This window comes from Stenella coeruleoalba (assembly GCF_951394435.1).
Source record: "Stenella coeruleoalba genome assembly, chromosome: 11".
Classification (NCBI taxonomy): domain Eukaryota; kingdom Metazoa; phylum Chordata; class Mammalia; order Artiodactyla; family Delphinidae; genus Stenella; species Stenella coeruleoalba.
The window spans coordinates 11,914,751-11,940,583 of NC_137157.1; the positions used below are offsets into that span (position 1 = coordinate 11,914,751).

General features: G+C 41.7%; 1 protein-coding gene across 10 annotated transcripts in view; it reads left to right on the plus strand.

The window, feature by feature from the left end:
• Positions 1 to 25,833, plus strand: part of RBFOX2 (RNA binding fox-1 homolog 2) — a 262,837-nt gene that overhangs the window by 74,052 nt on the left and 162,952 nt on the right. For all 10 annotated transcript variants that reach the window (XM_079936667.1, XM_079936675.1, XM_079936670.1 and 7 more), the window contains exon 2: positions 3,784 to 3,834. In XM_079936667.1, coding sequence (XP_079792793.1) covers positions 3,784 to 3,834 — 51 coding nt within the window. The remainder of the gene's footprint in view (positions 1 to 3,783; positions 3,835 to 25,833) is intronic.

Genomic DNA, 25,833 nt, shown 5'->3' on the forward strand with positions numbered 1-25,833 from the left:
TAAAGGAATAATATGGAATGGTTATTAGAGAATTTGATAAAGCGGGAGGAACAGGGGCTTTGGAGTCCAACAGACCTGGGTTGAAAGTTTGACTTTTCCACCTTTTATCTGTGCTTTATTAACTCCTTCTCTTTGCCACTTTCTCTTACTCCTCCCCTCCATCCTGAAACCACGCGTGATTGGTTGCTCAGTATCTAGTGGTTATTACCACGTTTATCATCATCATTGTTAAAATCTGTAGAGAATGGTATTGAAGTAAATGTATAGACTCCAGAACAAACAAGGCACTTGGGGATTTTGGAAGGAGCCCTGTTCTTTTTGTTATGGTCTAAGCTGCATGTGTCTCCCCTGTAAAAATTTGTATGAAAATAGCCAGCCAACATTGCCTATTATTATTATTTTTAAATAACGGGTTTATTGACCTATAATTCATAGACCATAAATCTCACCCTTTTCAAGTGTTTTTAGTGTTTTGTGGTTTTAAGCAAAATCATAGAGTTGTGAGTCCATCATCACTATTACAGAACATTTTCATCACCAAAAGTAAAACCCAGTTCCCACTGGCAGTTGCTCCCTTTAGTCCCTGGAACTACTAATCGACTTTCTTTCTCCATGGATTTGCCCCTTCTGAATATCTCATATAAATGGAATCATATAATTTGTGGCCTATTGTCTCTGGCTTTTTTCACTTAGCATGATGTTTTTAAAATTCATCTTTGTTGTATCAGCACTTCATTCCTTTTATTGCCAAATAATATTCAGTTATAGATATACAGTCCTTTGCTTATCCACTTATCAGTTGATGGACATTTGGATTATTTCACCTTTTCGGCTATTATGAAATAATTCTGCTATGAGCATTTGTGTACAAGGCTTTGTGTGGATGTATGTTTCCAGTTTTCTTGGTTATACCTAGTGTGGAATTGCTGGGTCACATGGTAACTCTTTTTTAACATTTTGAGGGACTTCCAAGCTATTTCCAAAGTGCCTGCACCATTTTATAGTCCCAACAGCAATGTATGAGATTCCAGTCTCTCCACGTTGTTGTTATACTTGTTATTGTCTGACTTTTTGATTATAGCCGTCCTAGTGGGTGTGAAGTGTCATCTCATTTGCATCTCATTTGATTTGCATTTGCATTTTCCTAATGACCAACAGTGTTGAGTATCTTTTTATGTGTTTATTGGCCATTTGTATATCCTGTTGGGGGAACTTCCTGTTCGCACCTTTTGCCCACTTAAAAATTTGGGTTGTCTTTCTAAGAGTTCTTTTATATTCTGACTACAAGCCCCTTATTGGACAAAGGATTTGCAAATATTTTCTCCTATTCTGTTGTCTTCTCACTTAGTTGATGGTGTCTTTTCCTCCCCAGCTTTATTGAGACATAATTGGCATTAACATTGTATAAGTTTAATGGGTACAACTTGTTGGTTTGATACATTTATATGTTGCAAAGTGATTACTGCCATAGCTGTAACTAACACCTGCATCATGTCACATAATTACCATTTATTTTTTGTGGTGAGAACATTTACAATCTACTCTCTTAGCAACTTTCAAGTGTATCATTCAGTATTGTTAACTATAATCACTCTGTGTACATTAGATCCCCAGAATTGATGGTGTCCTTTGAAGCACAGAAGTTTTAAATTTTGATGAAGTCCACTTATCTATTTTTCGTCATTTGTGTCTTTGTAGTCATATTGAAGAAACCATTGCCTAACCAAAGGTCATGAAGGTTTAATCCTTTGTTTTCTTCTAAGAGTTTTATGATTTTAGGTCTGTGATCTATCTTGAGTTAATTTTGTATATGGTGTAAGATAGAGTTCCAACTTTATTCTTTGACATGGGATATCCAGTTGTCCCAGCACCATTTGTTGAAAAGGCTATTCTTTCTAACATTGCTTTTCTTGGCACCCTTTTTAAAACTCAGTTGATTGTAACTGCAAGGGTTTATTTCTGGACTCTCAGTTGTACTTCATTGGTCTGTACGTCTGTTCTTAGGCAGTATTATACTGTCTTGATTACTGTAGCTTTGTAATGTGAGTCCTTCAACTTTGTTCTTTCTCGGGATCATTTTGGCATCTATAATTTTTAAAGGCAGTTATCTTTGGTGTACTCTCTTTAGGGAGACTTAACTTATAAATGTCTAAAATAGAGATTTAGGAAAAAAAAGGAGAACTTGGGTTGTCTGTGATTGAGTCAGCAACTGAATGCCTAATAATTTCTGGTTATTGAACCTCATTTATTTATTTACACATTCTTCTGAATGTCCACCATGTGTTAGACACTGTGCTAGGTTGTGGGGAAACCATGATGAACAAGACATGGGGTCTGTGCAGGGAGCTGAAGTTGACACCTGGCTTTCATGTTTTTGAAAGGAGTATGGACTTTCGATGATCAACAAAGATATGGATGTAATGAAAGCAGATGTACCGTCAGGTGGCAGGTTTACTCTCGTCATAAACGAAGATCCTATCAAGGAAAATTCTTCTTAACTTACTCTTTTGCTAGTAGGAATGGAATAAGAGGATGCATATCTTTCAGATAGCTGTGTTGAGCACCTTGGAAAAACTATGAAAGCACTGTGTTCTCATTTACACCTTTGTGTGCATATGTATCTCCTCCCATTTAAAATTTCCCTTGAAGGCGAGGGGCTTGTTTTACTGACTTACTCTGTCAGTCATCTAAACTACTTTGAAAATATTAGGTATTCAATATATGTTGACTGAATAATTGAATGAGTCAAGTAAGCCATAAGTGAGTGCTCATATTGTATGACATTGTATTAAATTAGGGTTTGTGTAGCTTTTATTTGCTATCATTCTTGCCCTCAAGGATCTTTTTTTTTTTTTTTTTTGCGGTACACGGGCCTCTCACTGTTGTGGCCTCTCCCGTTGCGGAGCACAGGCTCCGGACGCGCAGGCTCAGCGGCCATAGCTCACGGGCCCAGCCGCTCCGCGGCATGTGGGATCCTCCTGGACCGGGGCACGAACCCATGTCCCCTGCATTGGCAGGCGGACCCCCAACCTCTGCACCACCAGGGAAGCCCCAGGGATCTTGATTTAATGGTTAATGTGAGGATGAGACACTCAGTATGAAACACCTTTACAAAAAGAAGATATATTAAATTATAAATAATATAAAAAGTAAATTGTACAAATAACCCAGTAAATTTTAACTTACTACACATATTAGGAGTCACCTGAGTTCATAAGATGATGTAGAATGGTAGAGGAAGTCCGGAACAGAGGTAGACTTTCATCTAGGTTTAAAAGAACTGAAGGAAAGCAGATTGATAGAGGGGAGGGACTAAAACTTCTCCAGGTCAAGAGACAGTTCTGAGTAGGGGTGGTACTGTCTCCTTCCTAACAAGGGGACTTTTGGAAATGTGTGGAAGTTTTTGGTTGTCCTAGTGTTCAGGACACTGAAAGCCTACTGGCTTTTAGAAGTTAAGGGCCGGGCATACTAGAGTTCCACGGTGTGAAGTTAGGAATTGATCTGCCCCAAATCCCAGTAGCGCTCTGTTTGAGATACACGGAGAAGGAAACAGATTTAGCTGTACAAGGAGGAACATGGTGCTTATGAATAGTGCTCCTAAGCAAATACTATTTCTTATTTGTTTTTTTTGATATCATACGTGCTAAACTGAGAGATGTATATGGTTAGGTAGAACACCTTAGGAACTGGTGGAGGAATTTATGTCTGATCATTCTGGATGATTTTGATGATTCACAACACTTTCTTTTGTCTTACGATTTTCTTTTCTTTCCTTTGTCTTAGAACGAGCCTCTGACCCCAGGTTATCATGGATTCCCAGCACGGGACAGCCAGGTTGGTATAAGCTGTTTATAACTCAGATAATATATATGTATGTATGTATGTATGTGTATGTGTGTGTGTGTGTTATCTAAGGATGCTATGATAGAGAGCATTTCCTGAAATTATTTATTTTGGAGAGTGATATGGTTAATTTCAGCAATGGATTTACATTTAGAGATATAATAAAATATATTTCTTAACCCTAAAAATATTATAATCACATTATTGAAACTGTGGATATTATAGGGGGAAAGTCACTCAGGTACAGTCGTAATTGCTTTTGTTTTTTCTTCTCCAGGCTGTATGATAATTTTTTAACCTGGTTTTCTTGATGTCTCATAATTCTAAATGTTGGACTTGTCTCTTTATTCCCAGCCACTTAGCCCCTGCCTGCACAGATTTTTTGGGTCCCTGCAATAATCTGCAACAAGAAAATTCCATTCTCCTCCCTGGGGGAATTCAGCCTTATGGTTTTAATCAGGGAAGACTTTCTTGAGAGAGGGAAGTTTCTGCTGCCTTTCTTTGTTAGATAGGGAGGATGATTGGAAAAAGCCCAGGCTTTATTGTGGGTTAGAGCAAAACTGTTTCCTGCCAGGACACCCTCGGTATGGTTTAGGTGAGTGTGTAAAATGCTTTCCCTATCCTTTTGCCATTTGGAGCAGGTGAGGCTGACAGAGAGTTAGGGTAGAACAGGCTTGGCTGCCTCAAAGAAATGGTGTGGCTTAAGACACCTAACCTCTTTGCTATTTGGGGATGTTGATCTTCTTCAGGAGATGTAAAATGGTAGCTCCTAGAAACATCTCTCAATTTCTAGCCATCATTTATATCTTTGAATGTCTATCCACCATTCCTTATAGGGTTGTCCAAAAAAAGCCACCATTATTAGGCTTGTCCAAGGGATATGTCATCAGAGTGCTAAACCAAAGGGTTGACATAGCTCCCCTTTCCAGAACTTAGTTAAATCTCATCAAAACCCTGAAGCTGATCTTAAAAAACTAGGATGGCCCCATAATCAATAGTCACCTATTTGAGGGCCTTCCAGATTGAGAGTATTTGCCCAGTTCTGGTATTTTTGGTGTTGTATTGGCATCAGACTAGTCCCAGGTAGGGTATGGAGAAAAGGGGGGAGAGAAAATGCTGCTCATCTCTGTGTTCATCTCCCAGTGGGATCATCATTGTCGGAATTGAAGATTGTCCTATGGAAGCTCTTGGTGAAAGATACGGTCATTTACCCCAAACCTAAAGAGAATATAGAGGGTCTTTATTTTATTTCTTTCTGCTTTGGATCTGCCCTAGATAGAGCTTCTGTAAGCTGTGAAGTTTATGTCCTTTGATAGTATTTCTATATCCTGGCCATATATCAGAAAAAATACTGTTGCCTGGAGATCTAGCCCCCAACAATTCTGATTGAGTGAGTCTAAGATTGGGCTTAGCCATTCAGATATTTAGAATTCCTATAGGTGATTTGTGTAGCCAAGGTCAAAAACTACAATCCTATGGGCCGCTTTAAAACAAGTGCTATTTTCTCTTTCATCGTGTACTTTCTACCTAGGACCCTTAAAACGTAAGGGACCATGGTCAGTCTCTGGATCTAGTTTTGTATATACTCATGCAGACATTTACTTATCAAATGTTGCTGATTTTGGATACAGGCTTATTTTAGATATAGGAAGGTAAAACTAATCAAAGTTAAGTATGGGAATAGACTTAATGAGTTTAAAAGAATCTGAAAAAGTACTGTATAATGCTGTGTCCTTCCTCTGGGGATTACAGATCAATAAGGAATTAAGCAAAAGGAATTAAGAGGAATTTGTTAAAGCATAAAAAAGTAGTCTCTGCTTGGAACTACTTTGTTTTTCCTTTCTTTTGCAGCCAGACCCACTTCTGTAGCCTGCACATTACTCATACTGTCTCTGCTGTAGGCCTATGCAGACCCTTTTGCTGTGCTTTATAGCCGCCTAATTTACATAGAGGCACATTCTGATGGTGACGGTTTATTTTAGTTTATTTTCTTGGGCTTTATTTTGTTTTTCTGTCTGGATCTTTGAATTAGAGACCTTAGCATAGTGCAAACAGGCGAATATTGAATAGCTGCTTGTTGCATTTGATGAATACAGAATCCAAATGAGTCCTGCTAATTAATGTGCCTGACCTTGTGAACTCTCACTTCATGCTCTGAGGTTTGGGAGGCATTTATCAGTGTGAGACACTGGTCACTGAGCAGCCCGAGTTGGGCAGAAACTGAACTTGTGATCTTTACATCTTCGCAGAGTGGTTTGGCTCGGCAAATCCAGGAACCAGAGACTGGGGTGAAGGAGAATTTGGAGTGTGTGAATCTTTATTTGCTTTTCCTTATTCTTCTATGTTTCTTTTCTAAATAGATAGGAACCATACGCAGACAGGATTTCTATTAGCATCTAATGGTGATTTTAAAAGAGATAAAAATGATAATCTTTTGAGCACTGCAGAGAGCTTTCATCAAATATTTTCTCTTCTCATCCTCACCACCACCTCTTGAATGGGTAAGGCAAGTATTTCCTTGGGAAGGATAAGGAAACAGGCACACAGAGATTAAAGTGACTTATCCAAGGTAACAATACAGGTTAGCAGCTGAATAAGCACTGAAATTTGTCCTCTATTTGTTGAGGGTCCTCTATACTGGGGATTCTTGACTCACAAAGGGAAAATGGGGTCATGTGCAGTATGCCTGCTCACTCACTTTACTTATTTATCATTTGGTGGCTTCATAGATCCCTTGACATTGAACTTATGAATCTAGGAGTCCATGACCCTGGTTAAAAATTGTAACAACAAAGTTCCTTAGCACTAAGTGGGCCAGTATTTCACTGTTACAGTGGCCCTTTCCACCCTGTTACATACACCCCTGGTAACACATTTGAATTAAAAACCTGTGAAGGGGGCTTCCCTGGTGGCGCAGTGGTTAAGAATCCGCCTGCCAATGCAGGGGACATGGGTTCAAGCCCTGGTCCAGGAAGATCTCACATGCCGCGGAGCAATTAAGCCCATGCGCCACAACTACTGAGCCTGCGCTCTAGAGCCTGCGAGCCACAACTACTGAGCCCACATGCCACAACTACTGAAGCCCACACACCTAGAGCCTGTGCTCTACAACAAGAGAAGCCACCGCAATGAGAAGCCTGCGCACCGCGATGAAGAGTAGCCCCTGCTTGCCGCAACTAGAAGAAAGCCCATGCGCAGCAACGAAGACCCAACACAGCCAAAAATAAATCAATAAAATAAAGGAAATAAAAGATTAAAAAAAAAGACCTGCGAAGGAAAGGAGGGGGAAAAGAAACCACCTGTCACCTTGTAGAGGTTTTCCTTTTTTATGCAAGGTCTCCTCAGCCTTCTTTCCTAGTTAACAGGCTTTATGGGATGGCAATCCATTGCTTTTATAAAACACTCCAAGCCCGTCACTGTGCTTGCTAATGTGGTCTCTCCGTGCAAGTGGAGGAGACAAACATTGTTCCAGATTAGCAGAAGTGCACACCAGCTCAGAAAGGCTGCATGCTTTACTAAGGCCATGCAGGATTTTAGGTTGATGACACAATGTAGTGGTTTAGTTTCCTAGCTGACCATCTCTTTGTGATCTGTGTGTGTGTACACATGCTTATGATAGAGTTCCCAAGTGTTGATTAAGGTTGGAATAGTTTGTGGTTTGTAACGTTCTCTAACTGAGAGAATGTTTGTGTGCATTAGCTCCAGAGCTTTTCTTTGGGAGGGACCTGGGAGCAGCAGTCTGCTTAGAAGGGGCCTTCGTTCTGCACAGCAAACTTACTGTCTCTGCTCATATTGTTCGTTGACTTGGAATGGCTTTCAGGGGGCTCTGGACAGTACAGGGGAGTCCTAAGGCTCGCCTCTTGTCTGTCACCTCTTGGTGCCACAACTTGTGTCTGCTGTAATTAAGGTGACTGTGTAGTTTATCATTCAAGTTGGGGCACTTTTGAGAGAGAAAAGGGATGCTGATGTGGAAGCAGTCCCAGGCAAACCTTGATGAATGGGATGTATGGTCATCCTAGCTATGATTAAAGAAATACAGCGAGTGTTCCCTTAACTGGAGTGATCAGGTTTGGGACTATGGCACGGTGCATTTCCCACACTTGACCTGTGGACATGAAGCGTTGCCATTCACATTGGAGATGAGAGCACAGACTCTTGGTTGGGTTCAGGTGTTGCATCAGCTATGGAACCAGGAATGTTAGTAAATTATGAAAACTAATGTTGGTGAGGAATTTTGCAGTTTACAGTGTATGCTTCCATGTATCAGTATTGATCTTCACAATAGCTCTGCTAGAAAGGTCAGGCTTTATTATCCCTATTTGGTAGCTAAGAAAACCAAACCAGAGGCTTTTAAATGAATTTCCCCATGTCACAGAGTTAGTGGCACAGTGAGACTTGAGTCCTGGATTCTCAGCCTCCATGTCTTGTATTTCCGTCTTGTGTTCTTCTGTCAGTGTTCTCTCCTCGTTGAATGGGGATGTTCTCTTCCTCGTGTGGCAAGATAAGATACTATGGAATCTTTGGAGAATGTAACAGCTTGGAAAGTCTTCACATGAACTGGAGGCCCCTTGCATAACTTATTTCTATCAAGTTTCCTTCCTATTTTGTTTGTTAAAGTAGCTTGTGGTCTACAGTTTATCTTTTTGTATTTTATTCACTTATTTTGCTTGCCAGCAGCACTGTGGACTATGATTGTGATTTGCTCTTTAGATTGGAGAACACTGCTTTCCTGGGAGTGTCACGAAAAACAGGCCCATGAGGAGTGAAATAAACCTTCCTTTTATAATTTTGCATCTTTAATGTAAAGAAGATTAATGTCACAGTATTAGACTCTGATTTTTTAAATGCTAGTCAGTGGCTCCTTAAAAAGTTTTTTCCTTCGCTTTTCTAAAAGTATGTTGAAAACTATTATATACACATGCTCAAGTGATTCCCCCAGAATGGAAATATCAGAGGAGATGTTTAAGTTGACAGATGTGACTTGGATAATTAGGGATTTAAATTTGGAGTAGCAGCCTTACTTCTAATTTAGAGTATAGATTTTAAATGACCTAAGAGATTTTTTTCCCCAAAGTATTTTCTTTCTTCTTGAGAATTTTTAATTTCCCTTTTTCTAACGAGTTATCTTTGTTATCCCTGGAATGGACTTTATTTTATTTATTTATTTTTTTTGCAGTACGCGGGCCTCTCACTGTTGTGGCCTCTCCCGTTGCGGAGCACAGGCTCCGGACGCGCAGGCTCAGCAGCCATGGCTCACGGGCCCAGCCGCCCCGCGGCATCTGGGATCTTCCCGGACCGGGGCACGAACCTGCGTCCCCTGCATCGGCGGGCGGACTCTCAACTGCTGAGCCACCAGGGAAGCCCTGGACTTTATTTTCTGTCCAGTTTTTTGCAAATGTACTTTCAGGGCTTTTACTTATTTTGATTGGGATCCATGGGCAATAGCAAATGCATTTTCTGTCATACTCATTTGGTTTGGTGGCAAAGAAATGATGGCTACTTTTCTTTCCTTGGGGAGATTTCAAATGGAGGACATAGTGAGGGTGTTCAAGTTCTAGCTCAGTGATTTCAAGCTTAAAAAAAAAGGTGGCGGGCTTCCCTGGTGGCACAGTGGTTGAGGGTCCGCCTGCCGATGCAGGGGACACGGGTTTGTGCCCCGGTCCGGGAAGATCCCACATGCCGCGGAGTGGCTGGGCCCGTGAGCCATGGCCATTGAGCCTGCGCGTCCGGAGCCTGTGCTCCGCAACGGGAGAGGCCACAACAGTGAGAGGCCCACGTACTGAAAAAAAAAAAAAAAAGGTGGCAACCTCTAGTGAGTAATACCTTTTGAATTATGACCCAGTACACACACACACACACACACACACACACACACACACACACAAAAATACTTACCCTTACTACGTTCTCAGCGCTGTGATATTTTCCATTCTCTTCCATTCCACTAAAAAAAAAAAAAACTGTTGATTATGACCAACAGTTGATTGACCAAAATTGATTTTCTGAACCCACTAATGGATTGCAGACTGTAGTTTTGAAAAACAAAATTCTAATAGCTGTCGTCCTTAAAAATGCCACCTTAAAGAAAACCCATACATAACCTTTAGTCGTCACTTCACCATTCCCCCGACGCCAGCCCTGAGCAACCTCTAATCTACTGTCCAGCTCTGTGGATTTGCCTATTCTGGACATTTCATAAAAACAGAATCATACAATATCTGGTCTTTTGTGACTGGCTTTTTTCACTTGGCATAATGTTTTCAAGGTTCATCCCTGCTGTAGCGTGTGTCAGTACTTTATTTCTTTTTTTGGTGGACCATAGCCCATTGTATGGATTTAGGAGTATTTCTATGTGCGCTTACTGTCTACCTCTGTAATTCATCTCCTCCCCCGTCTTACCACCAGCTTCAGCCTCACCGGGTGTTCTTTCCATTTTGAACTCCTTGAGCTTGATCTCAGCTTCAGGTCCGTGGAATTGCTGTCTTCTCTACCTTAGATCTGCAGTGCTCTTGACCCAGATATTCACCTTCTCATTCAGGTCACAGGGACAAAGTTTACCCCTCAGAGAAGCTTCCCTGACCACACCAATCTAAAGTTATCCACATACATACCCTGACCATTCAGTCTTATCTTCAGCTCTCTTATCATTATCTGAAATTATCTAGTGTGTGTACTTTATTGTCTGTCTCTCCCACTAAAATGTAAGTTCTGTGTAAGCTGTGACTTTGCTTAGAGCAGAGCCTGGCATGTAGGAGGAGATCAATAAGTATTTGTTGGATGAATAAATGAAAATTATTCTCAGTTTAATGTGAAGCTTTTCAAAGGTTTTAAGCAGGGAGCAACATGACCTATTGTACGTTTTTTAAAACAACATTGTGGTTGCTGTAAAGAAGGAATTTTTAGAGCTGTCCCCTCCCCCCTCCCCCCTGCAAAAGGCAACCTTAGAACTGTCTAGGCAACAGCTTTATCATTTGCTGTGTTTAATATCAGTTCCAGCTAGTACTTAATTGTTGAATGAGAAATTTTATCCCACTGCCCTCTCCCAGTTGGAGACTGGATTAAAATAATAGGTTCAGAAGTAAAATGTTCATACCTCTCTTATGTCTTACAATCCATAGCAGTTTTTTTTACTGGTCCTTTTTTTAACTAAAAATGCTTCTGCTTTGCTTTCAAATACAAAAAGTATGAAATCGCTTTCTTTTCTTCCTACTAGGTTATCTAGAACCCCACTTTCAGCCTTTATGCAAGATTTATTCACATGGTTGCGTCTCTTCAGTATCTGTCATCGGGTCACCCGTCAGTGGTTCAGGTCCTTCTGTGGTGTTGCCTTACACCCTCTAGTGGATGAAGGGCTAGTAGATGCTGCAGCATCAGCACTTTTCTCAAACCATTAATCAGCTTCAGACTTAGTGTTGCATTTTAGGTCATTCCATCCTGTAGATAGTTCAGAAGCTTTTCCCTCCTAGGAAAGACCGTTTTATTTATTTTGCTGCTTACAGCCATGTACCTAAATAACATGCTTATCCTGTTATTTCTTGATTTATCAATTTGAGGCTCTATCCTTTGGCTTCCTACTGTTAAGAGATGAGAAGGAAGGAATGTCTATAAAATTGCTAATTTTTCATTGATTTAACCAAGAAATGGTTAAATCAATGTGCATTACTGATTTATGTTTACATAATATCTACATTATTATGACTGAATATAGAGGAACCATAATATTATGATTACATTCCCTTATATACTTTTTTGTTTCCCCTGGAGTTATTTAAATATATACATACATATATATAGAAAATATATATATTTAATAATTACTTTTTAAAAAGCACTATTGAGATATAATATCCATACCATAAAATTCACTCAGTGTAAGAGTACTTATTCAGGGATTTTATTAAATTTATAGAGTTGTGTCACCATCACCACAGTCCAGTTTTAGAACATTTTTGTCATCCCCCTAAGTTCTCGTGAATTCTCTTGCAGTCAGTCCTTGCACCCACCCCAGCCCCAGACAGCCACTGATCTGCTTCCTGACTCTATAAAATTATCTTCTCTGGACATTTCATGTAAATAGAATCATATATGTGTGTATGACTTCTTTCATTTTTCATAATCTTTTTGAGGTTCATCCATGTTGTAGTATGTATCACCATATCATTACTTTAAATTGCTGAATAGTATTCTATTGCCTGGATGTACCACATTTTGTTAATCCATTTACCAGTTGATAGATACTTGTATTATTTCCAGTTTGGCTATTATGAGTAATGCTGTTATGAGCACTCACAAGTCTTTGTATGGATATATGTTTTCATTTCTCTTGGGTAGATTTCTAGGAGCAGAATTGCTGGGTTTTATGGTAAATTTATGCTTAACTTTTTTTTGGGGGGGGGGGTCACTGAACAGTTGCAATGGAAGTTATTTTTGAAAACTACTCAAGTAAACCATTATCCTTCTATTGCAAATCAAAATAATACCTAGAAAATTAAAGGATTAAATCCAATTTGAAAGGAAAATAAACTATAGGTTATTATTTGACTAAATCTTATAAAAATTTCAGTGTAGAAATGTGATAGAAGAAATTATAAAAAGTATTATGCTTAACTTTTTAAGAAACTGCCAAACTGTTTTCCAGAGTGGCTTGGTTTTATCCACCTCTTCGATTATACTGAGTATATATTGGTATTTCATTGTGGTTTTAATTTGCATTTCCCTAATGGTTAACAATGTGGAGCACCTTTTCACGTGCTTATTAGCTGGTCATCTGTCTTCTTTGTTGAGATGTCTGTTCAAGTCTTTTGCCCACTTTTTATTTGGTTTTATTTAGTTACACAAATATTTGGTTCGTTTGTCCTCTTATTATTGAATTGTAAGAGGTCTTTATATATTCTGGATACAAGTTCTTTGTCATATTTACAATTTGCAAATATTTTTTCTCAGTTATGCAATTTTGTAAGACATATCTTCCCCCAATAAAACAAAACAAAACCGTGTTTTCATCCTTATGTGCTAAGTTTGGATAAACTCTGCATAACTATCATATGAAAGAGACTGTGAAAACAGGCATTTGATTATCTCTTTTCAGACCTGGTGATTGCTCCAAGGAAGATTGGCAGGTTTATAGTGGCTTTGTGTTTGGCTGACACAGCCTTTTCCACATCCTTAGTGGCAGGCATGTTTGGGCAAGAAAACCCTTAAGGTAGCGAAGGGAAATTATGCTGCTTTCTGCATGTCCTAAGGGATGTGATATGGTAAGGGATCAGCCAGGTTCATTGGCTTTCATGGAAATTCCTCTGTCGGTGTGCGCGCGCACGCGCGCGCACACACACACACACACACACACACACACACACACACACACACACACACACGACTTTTGGTTTAAATATCAGCTCTGCCATTGCAGGCTATATGACTTTGGGAAGTTTTTCCTTGAGCCTTCTTTGCACTTCAATTTCTATAAAATAGGAATAGTATCTACTCTGAAAGGTTGTTGTAGGATTAGAGATAACATGTAAATTTCTTGGCATGTATTAGGGTCAGTAAATCACTTATCTTGTTTATTTTATCGGAAAGAGGCCTTAGGAAAGCTTTATAAGGAAATGATTAGTTCTCACAGTCTCTGATTTAAGTCTGTTTTCTTATTTATTTATTTATTTATTTTATTTATTTATTTTTGGCTGCGTTTGGTCTTTGTTGCTGCACGTGGGCTTTCTCTAGTTGTGGCGAGCAGGGGCTACTCTTCCTTGCGGTGTGTGGGCTTCTCATTGTGGTGGCTTCTCTTGTTGTAGAGCATGGGCTCTAGGTGCGCAGGCTTCAGTAGTTGTGGCACACGGGCTCAGTAGTTGTGGCTCGCGGGCTTTAGAGCGCAGGCTCAGTAGTTGTGGCGCACAGGCTTAGTTGCTCTGTGGCATGTGGGATCTTCCCGGACCAGGTCTCAAACCCGTGTCCCCTGCATTGGCAGGTGGATTCTTAACCACTGCGCCACCAGGGAAGCCCCTCATTTTCTTTTTGATTCTTAGTTATTCACCATGTGAAATGAGTTATATGTATAGATTTGAAATTTCTAGCGAAGGAATGTAGCTTTGCCATATTTCCAAGAAAAATATGTCTGTGTGAGGGAAATGACATCTGTGTAAGTTTATTTACCTAATTCATTACGGGTCTTGGCAGCATAAATATAAAGAGGGAGTTATTTTTGAGACTTCTGTGACTTGAACAGAATCTGGTTCAAACTGAACCAGACACTCAAGGCTCTCTGCAGCCATCTTGTTCACTATCACCCTACCCACATGTTTCTTCTGCTGTGTGTGTCTCCTCAGAGTCCTTCAGCTACCTCCAGCAGAGGCTGGATATTGATTTCTTCCTAGTGCCTTGTGCTTGAAATGTTCCTCCTTTTTCCAGCAGAGTCCTAAATATCCTTCAAGATCCCTGGCCACAGCTTAACCTGTTTTATGAAATCTTTCCTAATTGCCTCTAATCATTTGAACTCAGTTAACACATCTACATGAACATTTCCATAAGGTTCTGATCAAGGGAGTTAGGGAAGTATTACGAAGATTGTGAGCAAATTATTTAACTTCTCTAAGGCTCAGTTTTCTCATCTGTGAAAGTGAGGCTAATAGTGCCTACTTCTGTAAGGTGGTTGTAAGGATTAAATTTTAAAAAACTTCCTAGGTCAGCAGTGTCTTATTGGTTGATGTTTACTAACCTCTACCTTTAACTTCCCATGTAGTCTAGAAGAGCTCTTCTCATCTCTGGGCCCAACTTTCTTCTTTTTCCTTTAAGGGCTCTTCTGCCTATGTTGGGTTTGATTTTGTGGTTCTTGAGAGTGTCACGCTTCATTGTGGAAACTGTGGGAGCTTTTATCACTTAACGTCCCACCTCTGAATCTACAGGGTTGCGGTGGCTCTGTGGATAGCTGAGTGACTTGAGTCAGAAGAATGGACAGTGTGGCTGTCTTTCCTCTTCTTCCCTCTTCGGTACCTAGTTTCTTGGCACATCCTGTCTTTTATGCCAGAGTTTGACTTCTTCCCCCAGCTTTGCCTCTTTTTGCTCAGTTTGGGGTTGCTGTGATTTTAGGCTGTTAGAACAGTTAGTAGTCCACTGTTGACCCAATTGCTTATTAAGTATTTTGTAAATGGATGGATCATAACTTCACTGCTTGACTTTCTAGCAGATTGACCTAATACTATGTATACAGGCTGTTGATTTGTATTGTAATGAGAGCTCTAATGTGCCCATCAAAAAGAATTATATGACTAAAGATTATTAATCACTGGGACTGTTTATAAAAGGAAAATTAGAGAATTTCCTTTATTAGCAATTTTCAAAATTAGGAAATTCACCTGTCTAGAATTACTTAGGGCGGCCAAGTAGTTAGTAGGATCTCCTTGCTCTGGTGGTTAGTACCACCAAGCAACAGATAGTCTTCCCACAGCCAGCCCTAGCTACCATTTGGTGAGTTACTTTAAGAAGCTTGATAGCTTGATATGTCTCCTCAACCCATTGTTCTTTAACAGACAACAACCATGGCAGTGATTTAGAATGAAACCAACTAGTCAAGTATAAGGTAAGGCAAAAGGCTTTGTAGTTGGTGGACAATATAGTTGTGAGTTTCAGTTATAGATCAGATATTTTTATATTTTTAGTAGCATTAGCTGTATACCATTATACTGAGCTGATTTAAGGTTGACTTAGAGAGGCAGGGGAATACAACAGATGACTTACGGTCTTATGTTAGAAACTTTGGTGCCACCAGAAAATAATTTCAGCAAGTTCTGTATAATCATGCATTTAAAGGCACAACTCTGATTTCCCTGGGTCTCAGACTCTGCTTAGCTTTTATCTGCTGAAAACACTTTAGTGGTTACTCCAGGCCTTCCATGATCTGGCACCAGTCTTTTTCCTTTTGCATTGTGTTAAGGTAGTCTGTGTTTTAGCCACATTATGGGGTAGGATAATGTAGCTTTGAAATCAAGTACAGGTTTTAATTCTAAGTTTTTTTTACTTACGGTGTTCTCCCTGTTTATACAGTTCATCCTTTAAATCCTACTTCAGGTGTTCCCCCCTCCATGAAGTGTTGCCTGATGCAATTATTTGGGTATAGACCCTTAATTAATGACCAACGAACCCCCAAGGCACATTTTTCCTACTTTGTAATAGCACTTTACCACTGCCTGTTATGTTATGGTGAACAGGTTGGATGACCCACACAGTCCTGTGAGAACAAGGACACTGTCCTACCTCTTGACATTCTTGAATCCTTTTACAAAATAAATGCCCAGTAAGAATTTGGTAAAGGGACAAATTAAAATAAACTCATCTTCAGCCTTATTGAAATAGAGAGACTACTGTATTGTGATTTTTTTTCCTGTGGACAAAGGAAAAAAAACTTTGTTCAGAATTTAACTAGGTTTTTTGCCTTTGCCTTGCCAAAGCAATATGAAAAATTAATACTTAAGAAGCTAGATATCTGATCCTCAGCAGGAGAGTGCCTCTTACAAGTTTAATGGGTTTGGTCAAGTGGATATTAAATGTAAATCCGTCATTTTATGGAGCCATAGAAGGCTCTTAAAACACTCAATAGATACCCTTATTGAATTAGTAGAGCATTTCAACAGGGGACTGCCTGTGTATCTCCTGTTATTAGTATCTTTCATTGTTCCTTTAGAGTGCCTTCAGCCTGTGCTCGCACAGCTTTGTGCTGTCATGTGGCTCATAGAATCATCTAAGGTAAAGATGCTTCTAGCTCCTTAATTCTATTATTTTGTTATGTTACAGGGAACCCATTTGTTAATTCTGGCAGGTGGGTCTTAATTTCACAGTAACAAATGGGAGGTCCCCATAAAAAGAGAGCTAACATGTATTGAATACTGACTCATTAGGTGCCAGGCCCTGTATAAAGCACTGAGCAAGTATTCAGTATTATTTTGTTTCATCCCATTTGCAGGTGAGGAAACCCAGGCTCAAAGAGATTTAAGCCATCGCCCATGGCTATGTAGCTGTTAATGAGGGAATTTTTAAATGTGTTAGATTTCAAAGTTTATGATATTTCCACTCTGCATCATGTCTTTTACTTATTTACTTTTATTTGAATGTTTTTTTTTTTACATTTTACTTGCACGTTTGATTTTTCTTTGGTCGGCAGCAAATGTTAATTCCCTACTTGCTCCCCTCCCTGCCCTTTAGTGAGGGGATGATAATTCTGTATTATGTTTCTGTAGTCCTCTAGTTTACACATCGCTTCATATCTATTCTTGTTTGGTCTTGGTGAATGGCGGTCTGCATGCAGGGGGGCAGGGTTTTCATCGCCACTGGCAGCTGAGGAAATTAAGATTTCCAGTTTTGTGACAGATTTGCCAAAGGTGGTAATAATAAGTGGCGCCAAAATTAGCTTTTGTTGTTGTTGTTGTTAGCTTTTGTTTTGAAGAGGAACACTGATCTACAGACTAAATTTTTTAGCAGCAAATTCTCTTCTTCAGACAAACTACATGGACACAATATATAAAAATGTAAGTGGAGTGGTCCTAGTAGAAAAGATGTGGAAGGCCTGGGGCCCCACCCTCTGGGTTTCCTGTGCCCATGAGGCCTCTCAGCTGACCGGAGCACAATTTGAAAACCACTGGGGAATGAGCAAAGAACTCTGGTGCCAGACAGATCTGGATTCAATCTGTAGTTTGGGCTCTTAGGTTTGGTTCTTCATTTGTAAAATGGGTATGCTTTTCACAGGATTGCTGATAAATATTAACTAAAAAACAGACCAAGCCTAGCACAGTGCCCTTGGCTTCTGTAGAGGAGAGATCAAGTTGACAGGCAGCATAGGTTTGGCCACTTGCCCTGTGTTGTCCTCCTGCTAAACCTGGGGTGGTGGGAGGGAGCTCGCTGCTGAGGCTGGGCCTCCATAGGACTTATTACCCAGAACTTTGTACTTGACCGAAGGCTCAGACATCACATTTATCAATAGTTTAGAACAGGGATGGGCAAACATTTTCTGTAAAGGATCAGAGAGTAAATATTCCAAGCTTTGGGGCCATCTAGTCTCTGCTGCAGCTACTCAGTTCTGTTGCTGCAGCACAGATGCAACCGTAGACAATATGGAAACGACTGAGCATGGTTGTGTTCTAATAAAACTTTATTTGTGGGCACTGAATTTTGAATTTCATATAATTTTCATATATCACAAAATATGCTCTTGATTTCTTCAACCACTAAAAATGTAAAAACTTGTCTGAGCTCTTGGACTGTACGTGGGTTGTACGTAAACAAGTGACAGGCTGGATTTGGCCGGTGGGCCAAAGTTTGCTCACGCCCAGTTTAGACGTTGCTTGTTGGTAATCAATGCAGGTTTTTTTTTTTTTAAATAAATTTATTTGTTTATTTTTGGCTGTGTGGGGTCTTTGTTGCTGCGTGTGGGCTTTCTCTAGTTGCGGCGAGCGGGGGCTACTCTTTGTTGTGGTGCGCGGGCTTCTCTTGTTGCAGAGCACAGGCTTTAGGAGCATGGGCGTCAGTAGTTGCGGCACAGGCTCAGTAGTTGTGGCTCGCGGGCTATAGAGCACAGGCTCAGTAGTTGTAGCCCACGAGCTTAGTTGCTCTGCGGCCTGTGGGATCTTCCGGGACCAGGGCTCGAACCCGTGTTCCCTGCATTGGCAGGCAGATTCTTAACCACTGCGCCACCAGGGAAGCCTTCAATGCAGTTTTTGATCCTGTGAATTTAACTTAAAGTGATTACTATTAAAGAAGTATTGATAGGGATTCCCTGGCGGTTCAGTGGTTAGGACTCTGTGCTTTTCACTGCCAAGGGTGCGGGTTCAGTCCCTAGTCTAGAAGCTACGATCCTACGAGCCGCATGGCGCAGTCAAAAAAAAAAAAAAAAAGAAGTATTCATATTAGGAAAGGCTTAATTTTCACAATAAAAAAAGGTAGAATGTTTTCATCCCGTACCTTTCAGGAATCATTACATGTTCATTAGTTTCTTTACCCTCTATGAAGTGGTTAAAATGCAGTTATACTTGTCTTGGTGATGACTAAATGAATAAAGTTTCTAAATAAAGATGAAATAGTATAGTGGAAAGATCAGGAGTCATGAGGGAGTCAGGAAACTTGGCTTTGTCACTAATTTTGTGTCTTTATATATGTTACTTTACCTTTTGGGCCCTTCAGTTTCCTCATGGAAGTGAGGAAGCTGACGATGATAGTATTAGAGACCTTTGCCAGCTCTAAAATTCTCTCATTCTACTTTTAGTTGTCTGTGATGGTGCTGTTGAACAATTTTCATCTATAGAAACTCTTAAGTACTTCATCAGTTAGTGTATTTTCAGAAATACCAACAGGGTTTCACAGTGTATTAGAGACTATTTACAACCGCAGTTTATTCCCACTGCCCGTGCTAGCCGTCTCTAGCAGTTGTGCTTTAAATGCCACGTACCATTACAAGGAATGCCATGCTGCAACAGTTAACCTGTTTGGAGATGAGCTGCAGATACAAAGAGAAGGGGACTAGGAAAATTGGAAGAAGAAAAGACCTATCCTGACTACATATGGGCTTAGGCTATGTCGGTTTTTGTCAACAGGGGGCACCCAGAGCAAAGCAGGTGCTCTGTGACACACTGTACACTGCCCTTCTTCCCAGACAGGCACAGGGCAGCGAGCAGTGGATTCACACTGGTCTCCGTCCTGCACATTGCTTGATCCATGTCCACATTCGAAGACATTTTCTCCCATGCTGAAGTCAGATATTCTAAATGCAGTCCTAATAATTGTTATTTGCTTCCCTCTACAGTGGAAACCCAGTTCCCTCGCTGTCTTGGAGTGAATGATCCCAGGTTATAAAGTCTGGGCTTTTGGGTGAATGTGCAGTGTTAGGCTCTTATATAATTCAGTATCCAGTGAGCTCGTATTCCGGAAATATTGCTCTGAAAGAGCACTTAATATCTGTGTAACGTACTGTAAGAAGAGTTTGTACTTATTGCCTATTGCAGTGGTCCTCGAAGTGTGGTTCTCGGACCAGCAGCATCAGCATCACCTGGGAACTTATGCAAATTCATGGTATCCCCCTCCTCCCAGACCTACTGAATCAGAAACTCTGGGACTGGGGCCCAGCCACCTGGCTCAGCATGCTCTCCAGGTGATTCTGATGCACATTCAAGCTGAGGACCACTGCCAGAGAGGTGTACTGAAGATCAGGTGCCAGGCACTTTGCTAGGATATTCATCTTCATTTTCCAGATGACACCACCAAGCCTAAAAGGTTCAGTGACTGCAAAGTCAGACTTCTAACAAGTGGTAGAGGAGGGATTTGAGTCCTGGTCTTTCTGACTCCAGATCTATGCTACAGTGGCTGCTAAAAAAATGCGAAGAGGTTCTGTATTGTTTAAATTCATATTTTTAAGTCATCTTTTTCTCAGAATTAATATACATTTATCAAAGAAAATATAGAAAATACAGCAGGCCAAAAGAATAAAAATTGCCTTAATATATTAACTTTATCTTAACTTTTTGTTTATTGTTCTAATTTTGTTTCTATGCAGCTCTTTTTGCATATACACACATTATAAAATGCCTTACAAAATCTCATCATATGGTACAGACTTTTGTAGTATGCTTGCAGCTCCTTCCTACTCCATTGTAAATATCTTTTCATGTCATTAAATATTTCTGTAGTGTTGTTTTACATGGCTGCCTAGTATTCCGTTTTATGGTTCCATCATAATTCTTTCTAAACTCTGTCTTAAGTTGTTTTGATTCTGTGATAGGCTTTTTATTTATTTATTTATTTATTTATTCGCAGTATGCGGGCCTCTCACTGCTGTGGCCTCTCCCGTTGCAGAGCACAGGCTCCGGACGCACAGGCTCAGCGGCCATGGCTCACAGGGCCCAGCCGCTCCGCGGCACGTGGGACCCTCCCGGACCGGGCACAAACCCGCGTCCCCTGCATCGGCAGGCGGACTCTCAACCACTGTGCCACCAGGGAAGCCCTGTGATAGGCTTTTAGGAGGAGTAGGATACTGAGTGCTGTGCTACTCTGGGTAAACAGTTTATTTACACTGAGTGGCTTAAAGTATTATAATTAAGGTGATAAATACAGATTAAGGTTGAGGAGGGAAAATGGAACTGGAGAGGCAATAATAAGCCTAATGCTTAGGTTAAATTGAGCCCAGAAATAGGAAAACAAATTGAAGTAAAAAACACAGAAGTATTAGGAATGGACTAGGGATCTGTGAGTGAGATGAGTTAAAACAAATAGTCAGAAAAATGTTTGTGAACCATTTGATGGTGCCAGTGGCCTGCTTTTGTTACTGCCTTTTTTGACATAGAAGCTGATCTGCTGGATGACAGCTTGAAAAAACTGGGCATAAGGCTTTTATAAATAACGGTTATTATTTATTGAGTGCCTTCTGTGTGCCAGGCACCATATTAATCATTTATATAGACTTTACCATTTAATTTTTATAATAACAATGTGCATTCGATGCATTAGGTGGTGTTTTCCCCATTTTACAGAAGTGGAACCTGAGATTGAGACTTAAAGTAACTTTTTCAGATGCTTCAGTTGGAACTCAGATTTGATCTAACGCCCAAACCTGTGCTTTTATAGTATCATTTATCTTCATTCTTTTTTCATGGCATGGCAAGTCATCAACCCGTGCTGGGGGCTGGGGGGTAGTTTCACTATCTCTTCAGGGACAGAGGGAAACTAGATGTGGAAGGAAGGACACTAAAGTCATAACAGAGCAGGAGTAGACTTGAAGATCCAGCAAAGCTACCACCTGCCCAGTTATCTCAGGGAAGGTGTAACCCTGCGCCGGATACTGCAGCTGAGCAGGGACGGGACTAGCGAAATGAGCTGTTGGGAGGAAGGAGCAGCAGTGGTCAGGAGAGTCAGAGCTCCCTCATTAAATGTCCCTTCCTACAGGAGGTCATAATTCCTTTGCGACATCTTTTAACAGCTTTAATGAGATATAATTAGATACTCTACCATTCACTCATTTAAAGTACACAATTCAGAGCCCTTTTTAGTGTATTCACAGAGTCTTCCTCACTCCAAAAAGAAACCGTGTACCTCTTAGTCATCATTGCCTGGTCCCCCTGTCTCCCTTGCCCCCCAAACTCTAGGCAACCACTAGTCTGCTTCCTGTCTCTACAGATTTTCCTGTCTAGGATATTTTCTATAAATGGACTCAATATAATAAAGTCCTTTGTTTCCAGCTCCTTTCACTTAGCATGATGCTTCCAAGGTTTCTCCATGTTGTAGCATACATCAGTACTTCATTCTTTTTTGTTACTAAATAATATTCCATCGTGTGGACACACCACTTCTTATTTATGTTTTTATGTTGGGAAGAGAAAGGTAAAGGGAATGAGACAAGGAAGAATTCTTCTTCTTAATTTAAAATGGATGGAAAAGGCAATACCATGAAAAGCAGACCTCTCAGGCCCTCTTGAGGAATTGTAACCAAAGGCAAAGGTAAACAGGACACTTGGCATCTGCTGCTTCAGGAGCCATTTGTAGCCCAGCGGCAGCTCTTCTGACCCGGACATGTGCAGCATTCAGGGAGCTCATTGTGTAAATCTTGTGTGTTGGCCGGTGTCATTGCCCCCTACAATATCTCGTGTGGAAACGGAGAGGCCTTTGCTGATCTAATCTGGATACATTTCCCTTGGTTACTGCAGCTCTGGGTCCCCAGAGAGTCCTCTCTAAAGAGCTGCCGGTTTGTTGAGTGCTGGCAGATGCAAGATTATTTCTGACTGTACGATTTGTTCGGTGGAGATTACACCCATCTTTCAGGTCCTGATCCATTGGCCAGAAATAGCAGCTGTCATTCCCATAGTTTTTGGAATGAATGCTTACCCTAAGGCCCCCTGTACGTCCTTCTCAGTCTAGTGTTTGGAGGGCCCTTTTAGCAAGCAAGCCGTGTGCCCTTCCCAGGTGCCAGGTAACTACTGTTGTCCCGTTGTTTTCTTTCCTGGTTTACCATCCAAGAAACAGTCCTGACCGTCGTAAAATGAATGGTCTGGGCCAGGACTGTAAGTTCCAAAACTTTTTATTTTGGATTTCAGAAAAGTTGTGGCTGACTTTTTACTGTCTGAACTTTCAGGATAGTTTAGAGAGTGACTTGTAATCACTTGTCTTAATACCCTGGCTCTTCTGTGGCATGTCTGCCCTAATGCAGAAATAAGAACCCAGGGTAGGGATCACCAGCTTGGCCCTTAGGTCCTTTGAATGTCAGAACGGGATTTCATCACATTGTCCTGGTGCTGCAGATGGAGAAACTGAGTCCCAGAGAGGTGAGATGACTTTCCCAAGGCTTATATTCTCAGAGCTCTTGCCAGTGCAGAGCTGTGTCTGTGATATGAGCCTTCACTCTCAGCTCAGTGCTTTTCCCCAGGGCCGTGTGCTCTCCTGACTAGGGCGGGGCCCAGTGCTGCTCCAGTGCACCAGTCGTGCAGGCTTTAAGGTATGTGCGAGAGTTTCGCAGGTGGGGACTGTGATGGTGAAAATCTGTAAGAGAGAGCAAGAGCACTGGTTAATGAGTTTGGGGGCCACTGATCCAAGGAGCCCAGCCCTTCCGGCCTTCCACTGTACACGCTGTCCAGTGAGTATACGTGTTTTTGATTACGCGGTTGTAATTCCTGAGAGCCCTATGTCTCTGCTAAAAACTGTCTCTGCTGCTGCACTAACCCAGCAACCAGTCATCTTGTAGTGCCTGCCTGAATTGTTGGCTTGTGACTGCCAGCTCCTTTTCTGGAATGACTTTTGCCTGGTATCACATGAAGAGAGAAGACCAAAACCCTTCTCCGCTGTCCTTCCCACTCCCCCCTCATCTCCCTCTTGGTGTGGAAGGGACCTCGCTTCCCAGCACCCCCTGCCCGGGACCCTGATAGAGCCAGTCAGCAGGACCCCAACTGCTGGGACCAGAAGTGAAAGCAGCCCCTTCACGGTTGAATGCAGAAGCTGAGTAGACGGTCCATGCTGAGACCCCCTTCAGAACTTTCCCTTCTTCCCCGTCACTTCCTCTCCGTCACGTCCTCCCTCAGCACCGTGAGCTGCTCCACAGGAGAGGTTGTGTCCTTCACTCTCTCCCCTTCATCTGGCACACTGCTCAGCAGATAGAAAATAATCTCTGGCATCCTCACGCTGTTGACCGCCCTCTGACGGATGGGTGAGGTGCAGGAATGCTAATACAGCTGACAGCTGGCAGCGTTATTTCTCTATAGAAGTTGTTTCCTAGTCCTCAGTAATAAGTTATAGCGACAGCTACTATTTATTGAATGCTTACTGTGCTCATTACTCACGTACGCACACACCCTCAATGCCTCGCTGTTCTCAACAACTCTCCCTGTAAGAAGATGGCAGAAGCCATATTTGACAGATGCAGAAACTGAGCTTTGGAGAGGTCTAGGTGACAGAGCTAGAAAGTGGTGGAACAGATATTGAAACCTAGGCCTGTCTGACACTGAAGCCTATGTTTTTAATAACCACGTAAAGCCTCCCTGAGTAGTTAATTTGCTGAACATTCCTGCGAAAGAGAGCTGAGTCACTTGTGCTCCCTGGGTTTTATAAATGAGGCGTCTGTGTAGCAAAGGGCATTCTTAGCACAGTTTAGATTAGATTTGGCTTTGGGATTACAGAGCAGGAACAAAGGGGAGACTTAAGGAGCCTCTGCCACTTCCTGAAGCTGGTTTGCTTTGGCCCAATGTTGAGGAATCCTTGCTCTTTGAGTCCACAATGGTTTCAGGTCATTCCTAGCCTGCGCAGTTCCTGAGAGATGGGGCTGCCCAGCAGCTCCAGATTGTTTGGGGTGGACCTAGTCCTGGTTCCACCTCGTTCCCCTAACTGGGGCCACACTAAGGTGGGCTCCAGTTGGTCCCTGGACTGACTTGGTTTCTTAAAGGTCCTCCTGTTTTAGTCATTCAGTAGGAGGCTTTCTCTTCAGTTTTACCTTAGTCCTGTGATGACCATCTCCCCCCCGCCCCGCCCACCGTCAGTTGCTGGGAATTGAGGATTTAGCTGTGGTTGTACCTAAGCACAAAGGGAATGCAGGCTTTGGCAGCTCTTAGTGATCAGTCCTGTGGAGTCCCGTAGCATATTGGGGTTGAGGGGCTGCCTCTCATTCTCTGCTCAGAACTTAAACGTTTTGTTTATATCCTTGAAATGGGAGAGAGAAACTTCTGAGGAGTAAAGAGTTGTCAGGGATAATAAGATTTTGAGGAGACAGCCCTTCCTGCATTCTCCCTTGGGGGAAGAATGCAGCCAGGACTGAAGGGCATTGCCTCAACCAATTCAGTTAAGTGGCCCCGTCCTGGCTTAATAACTCAGGCCGACTTCGCAGTGGATTCGCAAGGTATTAGGTTTCTCTCTCCCCAGACCCTCCCTTCTCTCTGCTCTGCACACGTGTGCTAACACAACTACAGAGGGGTTGCCTCTTGCAATAAGATATCCTTTTTACAAAGGAGGGGGCTCCTCTTAAAGAGGAAGGAGAGGAATTCGGAGGAGGGAATTTGATGGTCAGAGTTTAAGTAGCAAGGAGCAGGCTGTGTTCTCTGTAAGGGCAGGCGCAGGAGGGAGGGTAGCTGGGTGATTAAGGGCACCTAGAGCATGAGCATTCGGCACTGTGGAAATCATACACCATCTTTCTGCATTTGTTCATCCAGATTGTATCACTAAGAATCTGGTCATTAAAGAACAAGAACCCTCTTGTTCTTGAAGGTCAGGGGTCCCAGTCTTCCGAGTGTGGTGGTCAACTGTTCAGAAATCCTTCACAGTTTTAGTTGAAAACCTGAGCAGATGCTCCTGCTGTTGTTTACCCTTGGGGATCGGGTGACATTCTTCTCCCTTTTCCTCTTCCCCACCCCTCTGGGAACCGACCAATCACGCCAGGGAATGGATTTCAGTGCCTCTCTGGCCTCCTCCCAGAAGGAGTGTGCCCAACCGCAGCTCTCTGGAGCCTTAGCCAGCGGAGTGTTTAACTCCTGGGTGTCTGAATCG